Source organism: Heptranchias perlo, chromosome 5, assembly GCF_035084215.1.
Source record: "Heptranchias perlo isolate sHepPer1 chromosome 5, sHepPer1.hap1, whole genome shotgun sequence".
NCBI lineage: Eukaryota > Metazoa > Chordata > Chondrichthyes > Hexanchiformes > Hexanchidae > Heptranchias > Heptranchias perlo.
In genome coordinates, this window is record NC_090329.1 from 69,591,204 (window position 1) to 69,612,929 (window position 21,726).

Genomic DNA, 21,726 nt, shown 5'->3' on the forward strand with positions numbered 1-21,726 from the left:
TTTCTGGGCTAATTTTTTTTTCTGGCTTTCAGTTCAATAGTGGAAGCAACAAAACTGCTTTAAATGCTGTAACCAATGGCCTACTGCAACACAGTTACTTAGACTGTACACTAAGTCATTTCCATAAAATAATTAGGAAGGATAAAATATATCTGGAGAATGAGTCCTGTTTTTCATTTTTGTTTTTAACTAAAAACAAATTTTAATGAAAGAGGTGGTTTTCTGCTGCTTTCTTCAGCTAAAAACATTGTGTTAATGCATCACACAATCTTCTTTGAATCTTGGAATGGATCTAGAAATTGAATATCTGCATTTTAGTATATTGGCATTTGACCAGCAGGTACACGTTTATTTGTCTGCCTCTGCCAATGAGTTCCCTTACCAATGTTTTCTGTCCATTGGTCAGATGGTCTAGGTAACACTTGATAGTTGGGTTTGTAGCATTATTATAGAGCTACTGGGCTACCACAGTCTATTCTGACGTGCTCACCATTCCTAGGTATTCAGTAAGTATGATGGGCTATTTCTGTAGCTATAGGTAATTAAAATGTAGTTAATGGTTGCAAAAGTAAATAAAAGTGCCATGATTTCATATTATTGCACAGATGGTTTATTGTGGTGTAATCGTTGTGATATGATCACATGATTTTACAAATCAATTATTCTACAAACCAGAGAGGGCAAAATTTATAGAGAAAAATGTAAACTAAGAATTTAGTGGCTTCAGTATTGGAAAAAAAAAACGAGGAATCCAATCATTTAAAAGTCATTTTGTTAATTTTTTGTCAATTCCTACAAACGATTTCAAAAAAATCTGACTATCAGAAGTCGATTATGCTGTTGCAGCCCAAGTGATTCCTTCGCTAATTCGTCTGGTAATGAATACCTGTCTAGTTTCGAAATCATCCAGATAATTGACCATCTGTCTGAATTCCAGATAAAAGGGTGGGGAAGTCTGCACTTTGCTGTTTCTGCTACTTTTTAACACAATCAAAATATAGGCAGAGAGTTCAGAATACTTCAGAATTTAGCCAATGGATACAGCAGTTGTAAGCCTGGTCTTTATTGTTGACTAATATAAAAGTCTAAAGTAGTAGACCTGTGATTTTGTTTGCACTGAATTTCAGCAATTTTAAGTAATATATTGCTTATACCTTAAAAAAAATAATTGATGTAGATCTGTTTCTTCATGAGATATGTTTTCCTACAGTGCCTAATGATCCGCTTGTTCCGACTGCTGTGTTAGGTGAGGACTGAGCCCTATATCCTCAACTGATGCATGACTTTGTGTGTTTTGCATGCTTAATGGCTATGTAAACAGGCTGTGCCTGTGTGTATGTTTAATGGAGTGAAGAAGGGGATCTGCTTTTTTTCAGTAGGAGATAGTGGTTTGATGATGGAGAGAGTGAGAGGAGAAAAGGGAATCTAAACACAGATGTCAACCACCAGTACTTTTATACCCAGCAATGGATTTTGGGAACATTTTTGATGGAGAAATTAAGATGGGATATTGCAACTAACAAAACATTTGGAACAATACAGCTATCTGAAATTGACCTTTAAACAAGCCAAAATCACCGATAGGTACTTTAAGAATTCAAAAAGTTGTTCTGCCATCTTTTGACAGCCTGAGTTTTTTAATAAAGTTTTGGTGAGATTTTTATTTTCCCATTATCAGCATTTTTTCTCTGCTGACTCATGCCGCACCTCAGTGATCCCAGCTTTAGTTTTTTAAATTTACATTGACTGTCCTTTCCAATCACCAATATCCACAACATCTGCATGTACTGTTTTCTGAACCTAGAAGACTTTCAAGAATGTGAAGCCTGCTCCAACATTTGCAAAACAAAGCTTTGAGTCAATCATTTTGTTTGCTAGAAGGAAGTCCAATATTTATTGCTATTCTCTGTCTAGCCTGGAGTTGGAAGTATGCTTCTTACTAAATTTCGTACTCCATGTCTCTTTGCAATTGAGCTTGGATCTACTAGGGTAAATCTTGAGGTGAGGGAAGTGAGTATCAACAGGCCAGAAATGTGTGGATTTCAACTCTTTTCTGCCCCCTCTCTATTCCTGTGTGGAAAAACGACTGAGATCCTACAAGAGAATTCTAGTTGGTCAGAATCCATGGTTTATAGGCTTGGTGAGCTCCATAGAATTCCCATGGCGATTGAGCCTCTGTTTGTGCAGCCTGTTGCTGCCTACCAAGTTTTGGTCTGTGTACAAATTATGGGAAGTTGCCTTTGTAAGGCAAAGCTCCTATTTTCTCTTCCAGGAAAAAATTGAAAAACATCACCTGGGATAAAAAGTTATATGCTGAGGGCTCTCTGCACATGGTACTGTCAACATCAACCTGGAGACATCCAACTCATTAAGATGGTGGTCCCAAGTGACAATTGGTTCCTGATTGTAGCTGCAGTTTCCTTCCCCATCCATCACCATAATGTTCAAAGTCTTCTTCATAGGATGGGGTACTGACCTAGAAATGGACCTGTAAAGTGAATGTGGTCACATAATTAGAGTTACATTTTCAGCAACAAATTTGGCATTGATTTTCTCTGAACATCACTGATCACTTTGTCCAAGACTCACTGTGTATGAGATAATGGATTAAGGCTTCAGCGGGGGCAATATCCAGTTTCACAAGTGTATTCTTCATGCTAAGGTGGTTTATCACATTTCTTTCTTTTAAAAATAAATGGGGCTACCCAGAAACAGAACCTCATGGAGACTTCCCAGAATAAGCAGTTACTGTGGCTTTGCTGCTAAGCCTGAACTTTGCTCTTGGATGGTTTTCCTGCCTGATCAGAGTTGGGGCAGCATTTCCACCCACTGTTGAGATGCCACTGTGACCTCGACCCATTTTTCAAGGTCAGGGCTTATTTAAATAGGCTACTGCCAGGCATAAAAAATCAGTGGTGCTGCAGCAGATGTCTTGTAGCATTTCAAGAAAGAGGGAGCAAAAGCACTCCTAAGGTTTTTATTTTAAATTGATAGATAGGCCCTCCAGCTGCATAGGTTAGGGGCCTAAAGGTTAATCGCGGCTTACCACAGCTGCCTAGGGTGTAAGGCCGCGCCTCCTCGGTATCACTAGAGGTAGTGCTGGTAGAGGCTGGATTCCCAAGCACTGCAACATGGTAAGTGGGCCTTCCAACCCAAATCCCTTCAACGTCCGCTGATATACTATCTGATTCACATGGTGTAGTGGAGGAAAACTCAGCCCTATATGTCTCTGGATGACTTTTCTCTCTTCCTTTTGTTACAAGGGTTTTTCATCAGATCTGAGTAACTGGTTATTTCTGTAAGTTCCTATTGGCCAAGGAAGACTATGTTATCGGCTTTTCCAATTTTCAGTGTTGTTCATCCCTTCAGTGTCCTACAGCTAAGATCTACCGACACAGATTTGGCACCATGATCCAAAGGTCTTCTATTTGTCAAAAAAGCTTTTGAGCCCACCTTAGAGATTAAGATTTCTAGCACCAAGTGGTGATGAACATCCAGAAAAGCTTAAGCTTTGAAGGTCTATAATGATAAATAAAGCACATTGATTGCAAGATCATACCTGAAATCTGCCAACAGATTTTTGTCTTATTACAAATATTGTTGGCACCTGGAAAATTGAGCCTTTAATTCAACATCAGCTGTCATCCGGGATATAATCCTGGTGCTGAGCAAACTGGTATCATACCAGTTTGAGCCTCCGGACTTGTGTGACCGTAAGTTTTTATAAATGTAAACCATTTTTAGACCCAATCCACTTTCTTTGCTGAATTTTGTAACTGAGTTCCCATTCATCCGGACATTATGCTGCTGGAAATTTATCTGCCACTTTGTTTTTTCTATTTAAAGGAGGTATTGTTTTGTTCCTATGTGTGTAGCTTTTGTTTTCTATGTAGATAGAATCAGAAGCATGCACAATTGATTTATTCCCTGTCGGGATAAAATAGTTTGCAAGCTCATCACCAAATAGAAGTTGCTGAATTGGATAGTAGAATGCATCTCCACGTAGCAGACCCGTGTGGGGAAAATATTGCATATTTTATTAAAATGGTGGCCAGCAAGCAGTGCGTTCATCACAAAACTGTGAGATAATTACCTGAAGCAGCTCTTGCGCTTTTACCAAGCATCACTGTTTTGACTTCATCCTGCAGAATGATTAACATTTTGGTGCTGTAATGGTCCAAGCCAGGCTGAAGTTATAGGCCTTCTGATTCCCCCCACCAGTTTCTGCATGACTTTGTTATATTGACTCTGAATTTCCTTCCCACAACCAGCAAGTCAAGCAGAGCACACCCAAAGTGTGCACCGTCTGGCGTAATGTGAATCTATGTTTGGATTTCTGGGTTCAGGTCATTAACATTGACCTGAAGTTCTCTAGGCTTTGGGCCACCCTTTTCCAGAAGCTAGCCCCCAGAATCTGGAGCAGATATCCGAAAACTGCATTAGCCAAGAACAGCAAGCAGAAGGGCTCTGACCCTAATTCACATCCTACTATCCGTGTGGAAGAAAACCAGTTATCTTCCAGGTTGCCTTCCAATGGCACCTCGGGCCCACGCAGATCTTCTGATTTGAGTGGGCCTGCTTCTGGGCCCCCTTCCAAATGACACCTACCTGGCAATCCAAATGAGCTGGAAGGCCTGTTCCAGGTGCAAGCACTTCACTCTTTTGCTTTCATATACAAAACTCTAGCCCTTCCGTTAGGTTTTCGCTTTCCAACCTGATGTGGCTTTGGTTTGTGTTTTACATTTCCCTTGCTGCATCTGTTAACTCCATGTTGATTTTCTGGTCAAAGAACCAAGGCTGTAATTCAGAACAAGCCAGTGGATGCAAGCAATTAGGAATAATCACCACAAGTAAAATGGCTGTACAACTGTGACGTTTCTTGAGGACAGTGTTTGAGGTGATTTTCTTTCCTTTTCCTCCCTTTATATGTCATGACAGCAATTCCTATTTGCATATAGGTTAGACCACACTTGGAGTATTTTGCACAGTTCTGATCTCCATATTAATAAAAGGATATAGAGACATTGGAGAGGGTGCAAAAAAGATTCACAAGGATTATACCAGAACTGAGAGGATATCCTTATCAGGCAAGGCCGAACAGGCTGCGACTCTTTTCTCTAGAAAAGGGAAGGCTGAGGGGTGACCTGGTAGAGGTCTTTAAGATAATGAAAAGGTTTGATAGGGTAGATGTCGAGAAAATGTTTCCACTTGTAGGGGAGTCCAAAACTAGAGATCATAAATATAAAATAGTCGCTAATAAATCCAATAGGGGATTCAGGAGAAACTTCTTGACCTAAAGAATGGTAAAAATGTGGAATGCGCTACCACAAGGAGTAGTTGAGGCAAATAGCATAGATGCATTTAAGGGGAAGCTAGATAAGCACATGAGGGAGAAAGGAATAGAAGGATATCCTGATAGGGTTAGATGAAGTGGGGAGGGAAGAGGCTCGTGTAAAGCATAAACGCCGGCATAGACCAGTTGGGCCAAATGGCCTGTTTGTGTTGTAGTTTCGATGTAGCTCGATGTATATGGATTGCTCGTCTTCCAAATAATAAAAATAACAATATGCATGCTTAGTAATTGAAAATTCCTGAGGTACTAAAATGGAGTTGAGTTACGCTATATGCTATATGCTATATGTTGAATGGCTCAGTTGGTTCAATCAGTGAGTAGCTAAGCCATACGGACAAGGATTCAATCCCATTTCTATACTGAGTTAGCTGTTCTCAGCCAGGGTCGCAGTAGGGATGCTACATTTGGGCTCAAAGCCCCCCCCTGTGTTAGGGGTGATAAAATCAACCAAGGTTCCCTCTTCTGGCAAGCAGCAGTTCTACTAGAAGTATGTGTGGACACAGGGTGAGGACAGGATTGGCTCAGCTGAGGTATCCTCCCCTTTCCCTTTGAATAGCTTGTTGACACTCTCCAGGCTCACACTTCATAAATGGCCATTTGGGTGAGATGCTAAATTTAAATCTGAGATAGATAGCTTTTTGGCAACCAAAGGTATTAAGGGATATGGGCCAAAGGCAGGTATATGGAGTTAGATCACAGATCAGCCATGATCTTATCAAATGGCAGAGCAGGTACGAGGGGCTGAATGGCCTACTCCTGTTCCTATGTTATAGCTCACTGGAACCTGTCAAACCAAACCCAAGCAATGAGCCAGTGTCTTTTGAAGTTGGAGATGGGAGGAAAGAAAATTTAGCCATAAGTAAAAAATCTGGCATTTTGAGTAATTGGTTTTTTTTGTAAAATTTTTGCTATGCTTTTCTAAAAAAAATTGATTGACTTAATCACTTTTGAGTATTAGCAGGATTGCATTTTGGAAGCAGAATGCAAAAATTCTAGGCTATCCACGAATGCATTCAATGCAACTTTGGTATTTATGTTTAAAAATAAAGTAGACATTGCCATGCATAAGCATTGTGATGATACCTTTAGTTTAAAATAGCTTAGACCAAAATAAAAAATATTGTTCCAATAAGTGATACTGCAGTAGAACTTTGCTCATCTGCATTAACGGGGACCTTTGTGGTTGTGAAAAGAATGCTATTATCGGGTAATTTTGCAAGAGTATTTTTTTTGCTATGAGCTATGACCCATATCAACAAATGTTACACAAACAGTTTTAGTTGAAGTTTGTTGAAAGATGAATGAGAGGAAAGTGGCCCTATGCAGTTCAGTTTGGAGTTTTTTGGCACACAAAAAGTTACATTTCCTGTGACAGCTAATAGCCTCCAGCTGGGAGGAGTAAAGAACATTGTAGAACATTGTACTGTGGCTCACATGCACAGTTAATGTGAGCTTGTATTACTTGTACTCCTATTGTGCAATTCCCAGCCTTCAAGCAATATACAGATGGAAGCTATTGCATGCCTATTAGCAGTTTCGTAGAACCTATTAAATCCTGCTCCAAATCCAGCAAACTCCTTTAACAACATCACTACTCTCATCCCTCCTCCCCTCACCTTAACATTCTTTGGATGTATAATGGAGGCATTACCCTGTCAGTCCGTTGGGTGGAGCAACAACAGGATCCATTTAGGATTTGTTGGAGCTGCTCTAGAAATGGCAAAGCAGGTGCAGCAGCGTTGTTGGGTAGGGTGGTCACGGACAGTCACTATTGATATTTATTTACTGTGTTGCTGTGAAAAGTGAAAATGTGAAGAATGTGGAAGGCAAGCCATGCATATACTAAAAGACATGGTAAATCGGTAAGCACATAGGCAATGTTCTACTGTATAAAATCATAAGCACTGGCGATCTTGGCTTGTGAAGTTCACTTAAAATAAATAGCTGAACAAAAATATGCAAAACTCTTGTCACTGATTACTTGGGCTTGCCATACATGTGAAAAATCTGTGTAATATGAATAACCCGATGAACTCTTGCGGCTCTGTAAACATGTTAATTGGACAAGTCAAATTCCATTAAAGTTGAATAAGACATTTAAATGCATGAAATATAACATGCATGTAAGCCATCTTTGCCAAGCCATTTTTTCCTGAAAGGTTATTTCATTTTATGACATAAGTTCCCACTCCAAAAATTCAGTTACAAAGGATTCCAGCAAAGTTCCTTTGTACTTTTCAATAGCTGAACACCAATGATTTTATGACATATTTTCAAATAAATAGTAGTAACATGATTGGATAGCAATTGTGCCAAGCTTTTTAAAAACAAATCTAACCATGTGATTGATAGGATTGACTTTGGCACAATATATTACTAAGAAGTGTGTATGTTTATTCAGTTACATATTGTTTCTCCTTTGTCAAATTGGCCAGCAACATTCTTTTTGACATGATTGTGCAGATGATCCTTATTTCAATAATTACTTGGGAAATTATTATCCTTTTGCCGAGCTATTACAGATTTAATACTTAATATTTTGAAAATAGCATTTTTTGCAATGGTAATATCCATAAAACAAGCATGATTGTATGGTGTTGCGTATAGTGTTCAGGAAATGTCTGTTACTGAGTCTGGCAAAATTAATTGTTTTTGTTTGTCGCTAGGTATTGGCCTTTTCTGAATGTTATCATGTTGCAGTTGCATAATGCACATTGTCTGCTGGTCGCACACAATGCAAAACTAAAAACTAGAAGTGCATTTAAACAACCAGGAAGTTCAGTGACCAGATCCTATTCCTGTTCAGATGACAATTAAAAACTGCTTGCTCTTCATTGTCGCAGTGTGATGTGCTCTGAGCTCTGATTATATTAGAGTATAATCATGTACCTCAGTCCTGGGGATACATTATTCTTCGTTTATTACATGGCATTTATTTCATTATGAAACTAACCACTAAGCAAAACAAATCTAGCCTGTTAAAAGGGTTTTGGATTCAGTCCTAAAAGGTTTAATTGAGACAGACAGAAAAAATGTGGTGTGTATTAAATTGTACATCCTGATTGGTTACAATGTGTAAATTTAAAATAAGAATGCCAATTTACTTATTGATGTATTTCATTTTTTTGAAATATGTATGTCACCCTTAATTTATGTTTGTGTTTTGGCTGCTCCATCCTACAAAGTGCCCATTGCTGGTGAGTATTGTATTTTGCAAAACAATACAGTTATAGGTGGTACAGGATATGTATAAACTATGTGATATGAGCAAGTGTATGTTTGTCAATGAGTTCTGTCTTTATATCAGACATGAGATTGTGAACCTGAGACTATTTGGGCAAATGTGACTATTGAAGTACAAATGATGTGTACCAGCTGTTTGAACTGATCCTTGCCTTTCATTCTTCAATCTACTCCCCCTTTTCCCTGGAATGGAGTGCTCCACAACTGCATTTTCCTCCCTATCGTTGAGTGGTCAGCAGATAACTGTCTAAACACAGCGACTGAGGAGAACTGCTTTGAATAATCATCAAGATTGGCGTTCAGATACAGATTTTAGGAAAGGATGTCTTGTACTAGGCTGTCAGCAATATTATGACACTGGATACATCTCTCAATAAATGGATGCAAAGCAACATTTATATATTTTTTTAAATGGTCAAGTATATGTCCTTGTAGATATGCCAGGTGTATGATCATGTTGAACCATAAATCTTGCTTTTCAGGGAACCAGACTTAAATATTGAGTGAAACGTGCCTAATGATGGATGTTTCGATATCCATTCTTGATGTAGTCCTGAAGCCAAGACCAGATAAATTTTAAATTGTAATATCCGACAGAAAAAAGTTTCATACATGTATATTAGAGCAAAGCCTACGAAATAGAGCTTATTTAGGCATTTTCTACCTAAGTGGGGTGGAACTTTTCCAGTAACGGATCTACAGTTTAATTTATTTAGTCTGGATAATTTGAATTCTAATTTTTTCATTGTGCTTATCAAGTAGAAATTACCCAGGTGGAAGTGTTAAGTGAATCAAGGCTTCAATCACATTTGTCTCAAATGTATTTTGTTTCTGTAAGTTTACTTCTTTGAATCATACCACAAAAGCACAACTCTAAAATTGCACATAATTTACCACCAGTATAGGATATTATATCAGAAATACATGAAGAAATTGCGCACTTAATAAATTATTCTTTTATTCCTAGATGAAAACCACACTGTGTCAGCAGAGTCGAGCAGGTTATTAGATGTTCCCCGTTATCACTGTGACCCCACGGAGTCTCCATACCAGACTGGCCAACTTCATCCTGCTATTCGTGTTGCAGACCTATTGCAGCATATCAACTTGATGAAAACATCAGAGGGCTATGGGTTCAAAGAGGAATATGAGGTAAGAATATTGTAAAATATTCATAAATTAACTACATAGATCATATATTTTTGTAATTCGTTCATGGGATGTGGGCATCGCTGGCAAGGCCAGCATTTATTGCCCATCCCTAATTGCCCTTGAGAAGGTGGTGGTGAGCCGCCTTCTTGAACCGCTGCAGTCCGTGTGGTGAAGGTTCTCCCACAGTGCTGTTAGGTATGTAGTTCCAGGATTTTGACCCAGCGACAATGAAGGAACAGCAGTATATTTCCAAGTCGGGATGGTGTATGACTTGGAGGGGAACATGCAGGTGGTGTTGTTCCCATGTGCCTGCTGCCCTTGTCCTTCTAGGTGGTAGAGGTTGCGGGTTTGGGAGGTGCTGTCAAAGAAGCCTTGGCGAGTTGCTGTAGTGCATCCTGTAGATGGTACACACTGCAGCCACGGTGCGCCTGTGGCGAAGGGAGTGAATGTTTAGGGTGGTGGATGGCGTGCCAATCAAGCAGGCTGCTTTGTCCTGGATGGTGTCGAGCTTCTTGTGTTGTTGGAGCTGCACTCATCCAGGCAAGTGGAGAGTATTCCATTACACTCCTGAATTGTGCCTTGTAGATGCTGGAAAGGTTTTGGGGAGTCAGGAGGTGAGTCACTCGCCGCAGAATACCCAGCCTCTGACCTGCTCTTGTAGCCACAGTATTTATGCGGTTGGTCCAGTTAACTTTCTGATCACTGGTGACCCCCAGGATGTTGGTGGGGGATTCGGCGATGGTAATGCTGTTGAATGTCAAGGGGAGGTGGTTAGATTCTCTCTTGTTGGAGATGGTCATTGCCTGGCACCTGTCTGGCGCGAATGTTACTTGCCACTTATGAGCCCAAGCCTGGATGTTGTCCAGGTCGTGCTGCATGCGGGCTCGGACTGCTTCATTATCTGAGGGGTTGCGAATGGAACTGAACACTGTGCAATCATCAGCGAACATCCCCATTTTTGACCTTATGATGGAGGGAAGGTCATTGATGAAGCAGCTGATGATGGTTGGGCCTAGGACACTGCCCTGAGAAACTCCTGCAACAATATCCTAGGGCTGAAATGACTGGCTTTCAATAACCACTACCATCTTCGTTTGTGTTAGGTATGGCTCCAGCCACTGGAGAGTTTTCCTCTTGATTCCCATTGACTTCAATTTTACTAGGGCTCCTTGATGCCACACTTGGTCAAATGCTGCCTTGATGTCAAGGGCAGTCACTCTCACCTCACCTCTAGAATTCAGCTCTTTTGTCCATGTTTGGACCAAGGCTGTAATGAGGTCTGGAGCCGAGTGGTCTTGGCAGAACCCAAACTGAGCATCGGTGAGCAGGTTATTGGTGAGTAAATGCCGCTTGATAGCACTGTCGATGACACCTTCCATCACTTTGCTGATGATTGAGAGTAGACTGATGGGGCGGTAATTGGCCGGATTGGATTTGTCCTGCTTTTTGTGGATCGGTCATACCTGGGCAATTTTCCAAATTGTTGGGTAGATGCCAGTATTGTAGCTGTACTGGAACAGCTTGGCTGGAGGCGTGGCTAGTTCTGGAGCACAAGACTTCAGCACTACAGCTGGGATGTTGTCGGGGCCCATAGTCTTTGCTGTAATCCAGTGCACTCAGCTGTTTCTTGATATCACATGGAGTGAATCAAATTGGCTGAAGACTGGCTTCTGTGATGGTGGGGATATCGGGAGGAGGCCAAGATGGATCATCCACTCGACACTTCTGGCTGAAGTTGGTTGCAAACGCTTCAGCCTTGTCTTTTGTACTCACTTGCTGGACTCTGCCATCATTGAGGATGGGGATGTTCACAGAGTCTCCTCCTCCCGTTAGTTGCTTAATTGTTCACTACCATTAACAACTGGCTGTGGCAGGACTGCAGAGCTTTGATCTGATCTGTTGGTTGTGGAATCAATTAGCTCTGTCTATAGCATGTTGTTTCTGCTGTTTAGCATGCATGTGGTCCTGAGTTGTAGCTTCACCAGGTTGGGACCTTATTTTTAGGTACGCCTGGTGCTGCTCCTGACATGCTCTTCTACACTCCTCATTGAACCAGGGTTGATCCCCTGGCTTGTTGGTAATGGTAGAGTGAGGAATATGCCTGGCCATGAGGTTACAGATTGTGGTGGAATACAATTCTGCTGCTACTGATTGCTCACAGCACCTCATGGATGCCCAGTTTTGAGCTGCTGGATCTGTTCTGAATCTATCCCATTTAGCACGGTGGTAGTGCCACACAACACGTTGGATGGTGTCCTCAGTGTGAAGACGGGATTTCATCTCCACAAGGACTGTGCGGTGTTCACTCCTACCAATACTGTCATGGACAGATGCATCTGCGACAGGTAGATTGGTGAGGACGAGGTCAAGTAGGTTTTTCCTCATGTTGGTTCGCTCACCACCTGCCGCAGGCCCAGCCTGGCAGCTATGTCCTTCAGGACTTGGCCAGCTCGGTCAGTCGTGGTGCTACCGAGCCACTCTTGGACATTGAAGTCCACCACCCATAGTACATTCTATGCCCTTGTTACCCTCAGTGCTTCCTTCAAGTGGTGCTCAACCTGCAGGAGGACTGATTCATTAGCTGAGGGAGGGCAGTAGGTGGTAATCAGCAGAAGGTTTCCTTGCCCTAACGATAGCAGAAGCTGGTGTGCAACAATGAAACCCTCTCATGATCTGGATAGGACCTCTGTCTTTTCCAGTTGTAGTTCTTCAATCTTTTTGAAGGCAAACCAAATTACCAGTGGATGAGGCAAAGCTTCGTTCAAATCATTAGGCAGCTTTAACAAGGTTAACATACAGAGCAATAGATATAATCAGATTCAATTAGTTTAATTGATAAAACTTATCTCCATGTAATGAGATAAAAAAGATAATGAATGCGTGACACTACTCCACTTTGGAGGGACATCGTACTTGAACAGAATAACTTCTCAGCATTCCAGCTTATAATGCAGGGCAGAAACTGCTCTCTCTGCAGACTCCTGTTTTTCACAGCCTTTTGCTTCCTGCCTGTACAATGTCCTCTTTCAAAAGTCTGTGGGGGTAATTTTGACTTCAGGCGATAGTATATATAATGAGCGCTATTGGATCAGCCGCCCAATATACATCTCTCCCAATTTTCCTTACCATTGAAATCAATGAAAATGAAAATCAGGAGAGATGTATGATGGGCGGCTGATTCACTATCGCCCGTTTTACACTATCGGCCAAAGTCAAAATTATCCCCATCTCTCTACTATTCTCCCTCTCACAGATAAAGATCAAAGGGTTTTCGTATAATGAGATGTTTTCCAGTTATCCAGATAAGCTTACAAATTGCTTGTTCAGTTTTGAGGAAAAATAACTTCCAGTTAACATTTTATCCAGCTTTTGTTTGATTTCTGTTCTGCATCCCAGCATGGGACTGTCTCAAGAAGCAAAACCCATTAAAGCAAGCTTTTATGTAAAAACACATTTTAAAATAACTCCTATAGAATCATAAAAATTTATGGCACAGAAGGAGGCCATTCGGCCCATCGTGTCTGTGCTAGCCGTAAAAGAGCTATCCAGCCTAATCCCACTTTCCATTCTTGGTCCGTAGCCTTGTAGGTTACAGCACTTCAAGTGCACATCCAAGTACTTTTTGAATGCAATGAGGGTTTCTGCCTCTACCACCCTTTCAGGTAGTGAGTTCCAGACCCCCACCACCCTCTGGGTGAAACAATTTCTCCTCAGCTCCCCTCTAATCCTTCTGCCAATTACTTTAAATCTATGCCCCCTGGTTATTGACCTGACTGCTAAGAGAAATAGGTCCTCTCTAGCCACTTTATCTAGGCCCTTTGTAATTTTATATCCCTCAATTAAATATCCCCTCAGACTCCCCTCTTCTAAAGAAAACAACCCTAACCTATCCAATCTTTTCTCATAGCTAAAATTCTCCAGTCCTGGCAACATCCTCGTAAATCTCCTCTGTACCCTCTCTAGTGCAATCACATCTTTCCTGTAATGTGGTGACCAGAACTGTATGCACTACTCCAGCTGGGGCCTAACTAGTGTTTTATACAGTTCTAGCATAACCTCCCTGCTCTTATGTTCTGTGCCTCAGCGAATAAAGGAAAGTATCCCGTATGCCTTCTTAACCACCTCATCTACCTGTCCTGCTACCTTTAGGGATCTGTGGACATGTACTCCAAGGTCCCTCTGTTCCTCTACCCCTCTCAGTATCCTCCCATTTATTGTGTATTCCCTCGCCTTGTTTGCCCTCCCCAAATGCTTCACTTCATATTTCTCCAGATTGAATTCCATTTGCCACTTTTCTGCCTACCTGACCAGTCCATTGATATCTTCCTGTGGTCTACAGCTATCCTCCTCACTATCAACCACACAGCCAATTTTTGCATCTTCTGCAAACTTATTAATCATGCCCCCTACATTTAAGTCTGAGCCATTTTTATATACCACCAAAAGCAAGGGACCTAGTACTGAGCCCTGCGGCACCCCACTGGAAACAGCCTTCCAGTCACAAAAACGCCCGTCAACCATAACCCTTTGCTTCTTGCCACTGAGCCTATTTTGGATTCAACTAGCCACTTTCTCTTGGATCCTGTGGGCTTTTACTTTCCTGACCAGTCTGCCATGTGGGACCTTGTCAAAAGCCTTGCTAAAATCCATGTCGACTACATCAAATGCGTTACCCTCATTGACCCTCCTTGTTACCTCCTCAAAAAATTCAATCGAGTTAGTCAAACACGACCTTCCCTTAACAAATCCATGCTGACTGTCCTTAATTAATCCGTGCCTTTCTAAATGTCCCTCAGAATTGTTTCCATTGATTTGCACACCAGTGAGGTTAGGCTGACTGGCCTGTAATTACTCTGTCTATTCCTTTCTCCCCTTTGAAACAATGTACAATGTTAGCAGTCTTCCGGCACCACACCTGTAGCCAGAGAGGATTGGAAAAGGATGGTCAGAGCCTCTGCTATTTCCTCCCTTGCTTCTCTTAACAGCCTGGGATACATTTCATCTGGGCCTGATGATTTATCTACTTTCAATGATGCCAGTCCCCTTAATACTTCCTCCCTTAGTATGTTTATTCCATCCAATATTTCACACTCCTCCTCCCTATCTACAGTCTCTGCATCGTCCCCCTCTTTTGTGAAGACAGACGCAAAGTATGCATTAAGGACCATACCCAGGTCTTCCGCCTCCGCGCACAGTTTACCTTTTTGGTCTCTAATAGGTCCAACTGTCTCCTTAGTTATCCTTTTGCTCTTTATGTATTTATAAAACATCTTTGGGTTTTCTTTGATTTTACTTGCCAATATTTTTTCATGCCCTCTCTTTGCTTTCCTAATTTCCTTTCCTAATATCTAGATCCTTTCTATGGAAAAAGGTCAAAAAGATCTCAAATTATGACATTGCAATGTAGGTTGCCTGCCACATCGTTCCAATATATGTGGTGAGCCTGACTGAGATTGAAAGTCCTTAAACAACCAAAAATGTATTTCTTGGGTCTTGAGCAAGCCTTGCATAAGGTGTCAAAGATTGGTGGTATTTGCCCCCTGTTACTCAAACAAACTGTTGCATTTGGCATTGAGTTACAAATATTTCGATGAAGTGATTCTGATGATGATAACTGCAAGATCAAAACTTGAGCAGTTTATGAAAGCCAATGCAGCCAAGCGAAGAGTTGCAGTTGCAAGCTGAAGGTGGTTTGACATAGATGAAAAGACAAATAGAGTATGTATCAGGATCAGTCGTTGACAGAAAATCGCTGTTGTTTTGCCAGTTCGAACTGACTGGCATTAATTTGTTTCTTTTACCTAAATCTCTTGTTCCTTATGTGTGTTCTCATTATTTAGGTTCTCATTTGTTGCACTGACATCCATTATCAAGTCAGCTAAATTTAACTTGCAATGAATACAGTAAAGCTGATTGATGTTTCATCTGTAGGTACAGAACATCCCCTAATGGGCAATGTATCAGGGCCATGACTCATTTAACAACAAATTACCAGACAAACAATATTGTACAATTATATTTTTTTGCACCAGGAAGAATGGGATTCATGCATTCTTCAGAAGTGAAATCAAATACCTTGAGAATGGATGCTAGTATAGCTATTGATAATGCAAATAAATAGTTATTTTTCCTACAAAAGCAATGTGTTCTTTAGCTATAGCACTTGGCATCAGTATGGATTGTGCTGTGCTGCTTTATAATTTTTTTTTTGCTAAATTACTGTTTAATTGTGAGGTTTTCGACATGTTAACATGTATTGTCAGGATTGTACTATTTAAAACATATAGTGACATGGTGCTAACCATTAAGCCAGTAGCTGTGGTTTTACTGGCGACGTTTCCTGCAGAAGTATGTTGTTTCTGAACGACTTCCTGTTTGCATGTTACGGTAAGCTAGAAAAATAGTAGAATTAAAAGCCATATGTGTTACCTCATATTTACTGCAGTTTATCAAGCTTTGCAGAAGACAAAAAATGTGGTATGTAGTGAACTGTGACCTTTATATAACTTATCCAAATGATCTGGTAATATTTCACAAAACTTGTGGTCTTTAGATCTTGCATCATACAGCACCTCAAAGTGAACAAAGATGCACCACATGTAATTGGTTGATTTTTTTTCATACAAAAATTATTTAATATAGAAAATTTATGATCTATTGTTTATCCCCGAGCCAACCACTGACAAATTTACTCATCTCTCAGCAACCCCTTCTCTGGCACGAGGACACACATTTAAAGATGAATAGAATGGTGTCCATTACCATAACCGTTGTCATTCTTTAGAGGATAAATATTCTAGCCAGATGGATTGTTTTCATCGAAAGTTGGGACCACAAGATCTTGTCAGTCCCCACAAAATCCCCCTATGTAAGATTTTCTGGTTAAGCTCAACACCTGCATTGTAAGTGTCACATATTGGGGGTAATTTTCAACTTCAGCACCTGGGTGATAACTGGCAGAGATGGCCTGATTTTTTTCTTTGCATTGACATCAATGGAATGAAAATTAGGCAGTTTCTGCGATGGGCAGGTGATTCACTCCACCAGGTTACTGCCCAGGCAGTGAAGTTGAAAATTGCCTTCATTGCGTGCAGGCACTTCATTTAAATATTTAAATCAAGTAAACCTGATTATGCCTGATTTCCTGTCATTTACAACTGAATCCTGCTTATATGCTCAACGCTTCCATTTACAAAGGAACTCGTAAAGTAGCGGACACTTTCCTTTTTTACTTATTTTTTTCTTCAGTGGTTTTTTAAATACGTTTTTGTTATTTCTTTTTGGTTTTTCTTGTAAGTCTTTTTAAACTTTGTGTTCACCCTTTTTCCTTTTTTCAAACATGATAACATGCTGGGATTGTTTATATGAAAACAAAAGTAGAAAAATATTGTTTGCAATATCACCAGGAAGCCAACTGTAATTCAAGCACGTAGAAGAGTTGAAAAGAGTCATGAAGGTGGTAAAAGATGACCAGATATGAAATAGGGCATGTGCAATATTACCTTTCACTTCACTTTAAGGAGTGGCAGGGCACCCAACTACAAGCCAAGGTTCTGTGTCAGCTGGTAGGGAAATCTAAAATTAATGATGGGGTTGCTTTTAAATCATGGCAAGAACCTGACTTTAAAACTGAATTATGCCCAACGCACCCTGCTCTCTTCATCCTCTCTCTCTCTCTCCTCTCTTTCTTTCTCTCTTTCTTTCTCTCTCTTACTCTCTTTTTCTCCCCCTCTCTTCCCCCCCGCCTCTCTCTGTCTCTCTTCCTCCCCCTCTATTGTACACCTAAACTTTGAGAGATCTGAGTTATACTGCTACCTGCATACTGAATAATGCGTTGTGGAGTCAGATCATCATTTTTGTGTTGGTTTCCACCTTGCAGTGATGCAAAAGTGGCAGTATGACTAGCCTTTATGTTCGAAATGGAGTGTAGGCATGTAGGCATGAAAACCTTCAACATTCAGAGAAGCTGCCTGTGATCTTCGAATTTGTTCAAAATGTAACTGGTCACTTTCTTTTGCATCATGGTGTAGCATATATGTATGAATTTTAAAACTATTCACACTTTGTTAAAATTATGCAGTTATTATAACTGACATACTTTAGTCAATAGAAGAGAGATTGTTAATTGGATGGGTTTATGAAATTTGGATCTGTTGCCTTAAATGAAAAGCAAGAATCATTCTGTTAACAAAAGTCGTTCTTTTGCAGAGTTTCTTTGAAGGACAGTCTGCTTCCTGGGATATTGCCAAGAAGGATCAGAACAGAACAAAGAATCGCTATGGAAATATTATAGCTTGTGAGTTGACCTGTGAAACAGCTATGATCCAGAATTTAAATTATTTTGATTTCAATTCAGTTGCCTCAATAATGAGAATTTAACTTTTTATCTGAATTTCTTCAGCATTATTCTATAGAGGGGGAAAATATCAGACCTGCAACATGCCTTTGAATATTTCAATGTCACACTTTCTTTTCCTTAGCTATATTCTATTCATTTTGCTGAATTTCCTTTAATATTGTGTGTCTTAATTTTTGCCACAAGTCTTTTATGTCGCACCTTGTCAAACACGCCCTGAAAATCCATATCTATAACGTCCACCATATTCACTTTATGTACTCTGTGATTGTCTCAAGCATGATCTGCGCACAAATCCATGCCAACTGTCCCTGATTATTCCATGTTTTTCTAATTGTTCACTCATTTCATCCTGTATTATGGACCCTGGAGGTTTACCCACAACTGAGAAGACTAAGTGGCGTATAAGGGGAGATTCTGTGATCCTGTGCTCCCAGTAGGAATCAGTGTTAAAGAGTGGGACTGGCTGGAGAATCAGGGATACTGTGTTGGAGCCATGTCACTGTCCTGTGCTCCCTTTGACTGCAGTTCGCCATTGGAAACATGGCAATGTGGAATCACTCCTATAATTTCCTGTCCTCTCCCTTTCCCCTTTTTTGAACAGGGGTATAAAATGTGTCACCTTTCAGAGCTTTTAACACTATTCCCCCTTCCAAAGATTTTTGTAAAGTTATTTAATTGAGGCTTGACCTTATGACCTTCTGACTCAGGTGAGAGTGCTACCACAAGCCTGACACGTAAAATGAGAAAAATGTTGTACTGCATAATTTTATAACATTTTATAATTGGGAGTAATACAAAACTGTAATTACCTCTCACATTGTTGTATGTAATTTTCACTAATAATCAACCTCAATTCAAACATATAATAAGCTTTCACCATGGACAGAAACATTTTCCAGTTTGTTGTATGCAGTGCTCTTTCCTTGTAGCAGGTATGGCACTGCATATTTACAGTGCAGTTTTCAAGCAGTCATATGGTTGGTTGTAGGCATACAGGAAAGGGAAAAACATCTATCAATTAGGAACTGTCTATTCTGATTTAAAAATAAAACAATCCTTGTCACTAAATGTAGATAGATATATTGGGTTGAATGTTTTTATTTTAATAATAATACACTTCAGTGTTTGTGTTTTGTTAAGTTCCTGGAAAAATTCAGCTTGCAAAGATAAACTTCTAAAATTGCTTTCGGAATGATTTTAAAATCTGTTCCTTGTAATGGTTTTTGAACAAATTGAATCATGATCGTGGTGTGCTGTATATTGCTAGCTTAAATAAAAAGAAATTCAAAATATGTGCATTGTGTTTCCTACAGATGACCATTCCAGAGTCATTTTACAGTCACTAGAGGATGATTCATCATCAGATTACATTAATGCAAATTATATTGATGTAAGTTATATTTTCCAACAATACAATACTTTAGCATTTGATTTTTTTCTGTGTTTTGTCTAAAGATTGCAACTCTTAAAATGTGCACCTTCTGTATTAAATTTGCTGGCACTCACTGATACTGTTGTGCTTTCTTTCACATCTGGCTTTGGTTTGGGCTGTAGATTTGGCTGTACAGGGATGTAAGTATCACACTAAAAAAGCTAGATTTTTTTATTTTAATACCAATTCATTTAATATACCAACATGTTACTAAAACAAGCAATACATGCAGCAGATAGCTGAGCAAACCCATTTGATTCTCTTCATAAAAAAGCATTTTGACTTTCAGTTGGCCTCACATAATCTCATGAGTAGTAAGAACACTTCCTGGACATTATTGTATGATATGGAAAAAAGTAACATTACTTTTGCTGAATTAAACAAACTTTGTCTATATTCTACATTAGGCTATAATGAGCAGAATCATCTTTGAAGTATATTACATGGAAATAAACTATGTAAATGCTTAATTAGTAGCTGCACTGTTATTTTTAGCATCAGCTGGTTTAGTTATTAAGATTCCAAGAGCTGAAGTTGCAAAATATTTGAACTTGAATGATAACTGTTAAGAAACAATGGCCAAAGGCACACGTTATGAAGAGAATGAAGAGGTGAACTTGTGCATGTAAATTAGTCATTGTTATATATTTTCTATGGCTATCTGTTATGCTTAGAACTTCGTTCTAATGCACATGTTTCAGGTGAAATTAATAGCTGTATGTTTTTAAAAGAGTACAAGGTGGCTTGATACATATTTTCAGGCCTTTGGTGATATTTCAAAAGTCACTGTTATTGTTAAATTGACAACTACTTTGTAAAAGAAATGATTATACTGTCTCATGGTGCTTGTGAACATGAATCTAAATTGAAATCTGCATATGACTTGAGATTCTAGTTCATTTCAAGGCAATGTAATACCAATACAGCTAGCTCCTGAAAGCATACAGATACACGCTAATGTGAGTGCATTTTTTTTGTATAACACTGCCCTAAAGACCTAGTTAAAACACTGTTCTATTAAGTGGTCTAATGGGAAAAGCTTTCTGTCTCCTTTGTTGAAAGCAATACCCTGTAATGCATTTGTACACAAGAAAGCATGGGTTTGCAAAAAGCAAAGCAATGGTCAATACAAAACTTTGCAACTTACTCCTGTACATGCCTCAATCTCCACTGCACTCCATAATGTAATACATACTAATTATGAAATTAAAATTGTTATTTGGACATAATGTTGAAAGGAACTGAAGACTGTTAACTCATGTTAGAACCACAAATTTTCCACTAGCCACTGAAGATCACAACCATGAATAAGAAATTACAGCCATTTAAATAAACAATATTCACTAAGATTTTTAGCGGCAGCACAATTCCATGATTAAAGTCAATTTTTTTAGAAAATGTTAAAATTGAAGTTTAACTGAACAAAACTTTACATGCTTACTTCTAATTCTTCCTTTCTGCCTGAAAGGGAGAGAGGATTTTTTGTCAATGAACACTATCTTTTCAACTTAAAAGTGGATTACCTTTGGGACATGAGTTTAATCCAAATTTGACAGCTAATTTATTTTCATTCCCCTGTAGTTCCAATTTGTTTCCTGAATTATTCCATAACTGAATGTGAAACTATCACCTCAATAATTGAAAAACATTTTAATAGATTTCCATGAAACTCAAAAAGGAAATTAAGCTTCGATTTTCCAATATGGGTGCAATTTACTCCTGAATCTACACTTTTAGCTCATCAGCCTGGTGGTTCTTATCAGTATTAGAGAAGTTTTACACTATACCTACACATTTTATTCAGCTGTAAACATGGACTTATAATCTCAATAAGCTAAATCACTTTATCAGATTTTAATTAATTGTGTAAGTAACCGGTCACCAGATACTGAATTCAAAAAGCAAACACAAAATCTCACGTTTCAAACACACAATCTCACGTTTCAAATCTGAGAATCGTCATTTGATAAATGCCCACGCATTGCAATGTAATGCAAAGCGCACGTTTAAAACAGTGTGCAAGTGCAACATTGTTGAAAACCGTGGCAAAGTTTTTATCTGTGCACTATTTGTACCAAAATTGTAAACATGTTCTTTATAAATAGGTAATGATTTCATTACACATTGTACACAGAAGGTGTCTTGCACTATAGACCTTGCATTTCACCTAAATTAAAAAATAGTATC

At 39.4% G+C, this 21,726-nt stretch overlaps 1 protein-coding gene across 2 annotated transcripts in view; it reads left to right on the top strand.

The window, feature by feature from the left end:
• The window catches only part of ptprk (protein tyrosine phosphatase receptor type K), a 539,056-nt gene that overhangs the window by 454,559 nt on the left and 62,771 nt on the right, over positions 1–21,726 (top strand). For both annotated transcript variants that reach the window (XM_067984566.1, XM_067984567.1), the window contains 3 exons: positions 9,564–9,748; positions 17,957–18,044; positions 19,421–19,497. In XM_067984566.1, coding sequence (XP_067840667.1) covers positions 9,564–9,748; positions 17,957–18,044; positions 19,421–19,497 — 350 coding nt within the window. The remainder of the gene's footprint in view (positions 1–9,563; positions 9,749–17,956; positions 18,045–19,420; positions 19,498–21,726) is intronic.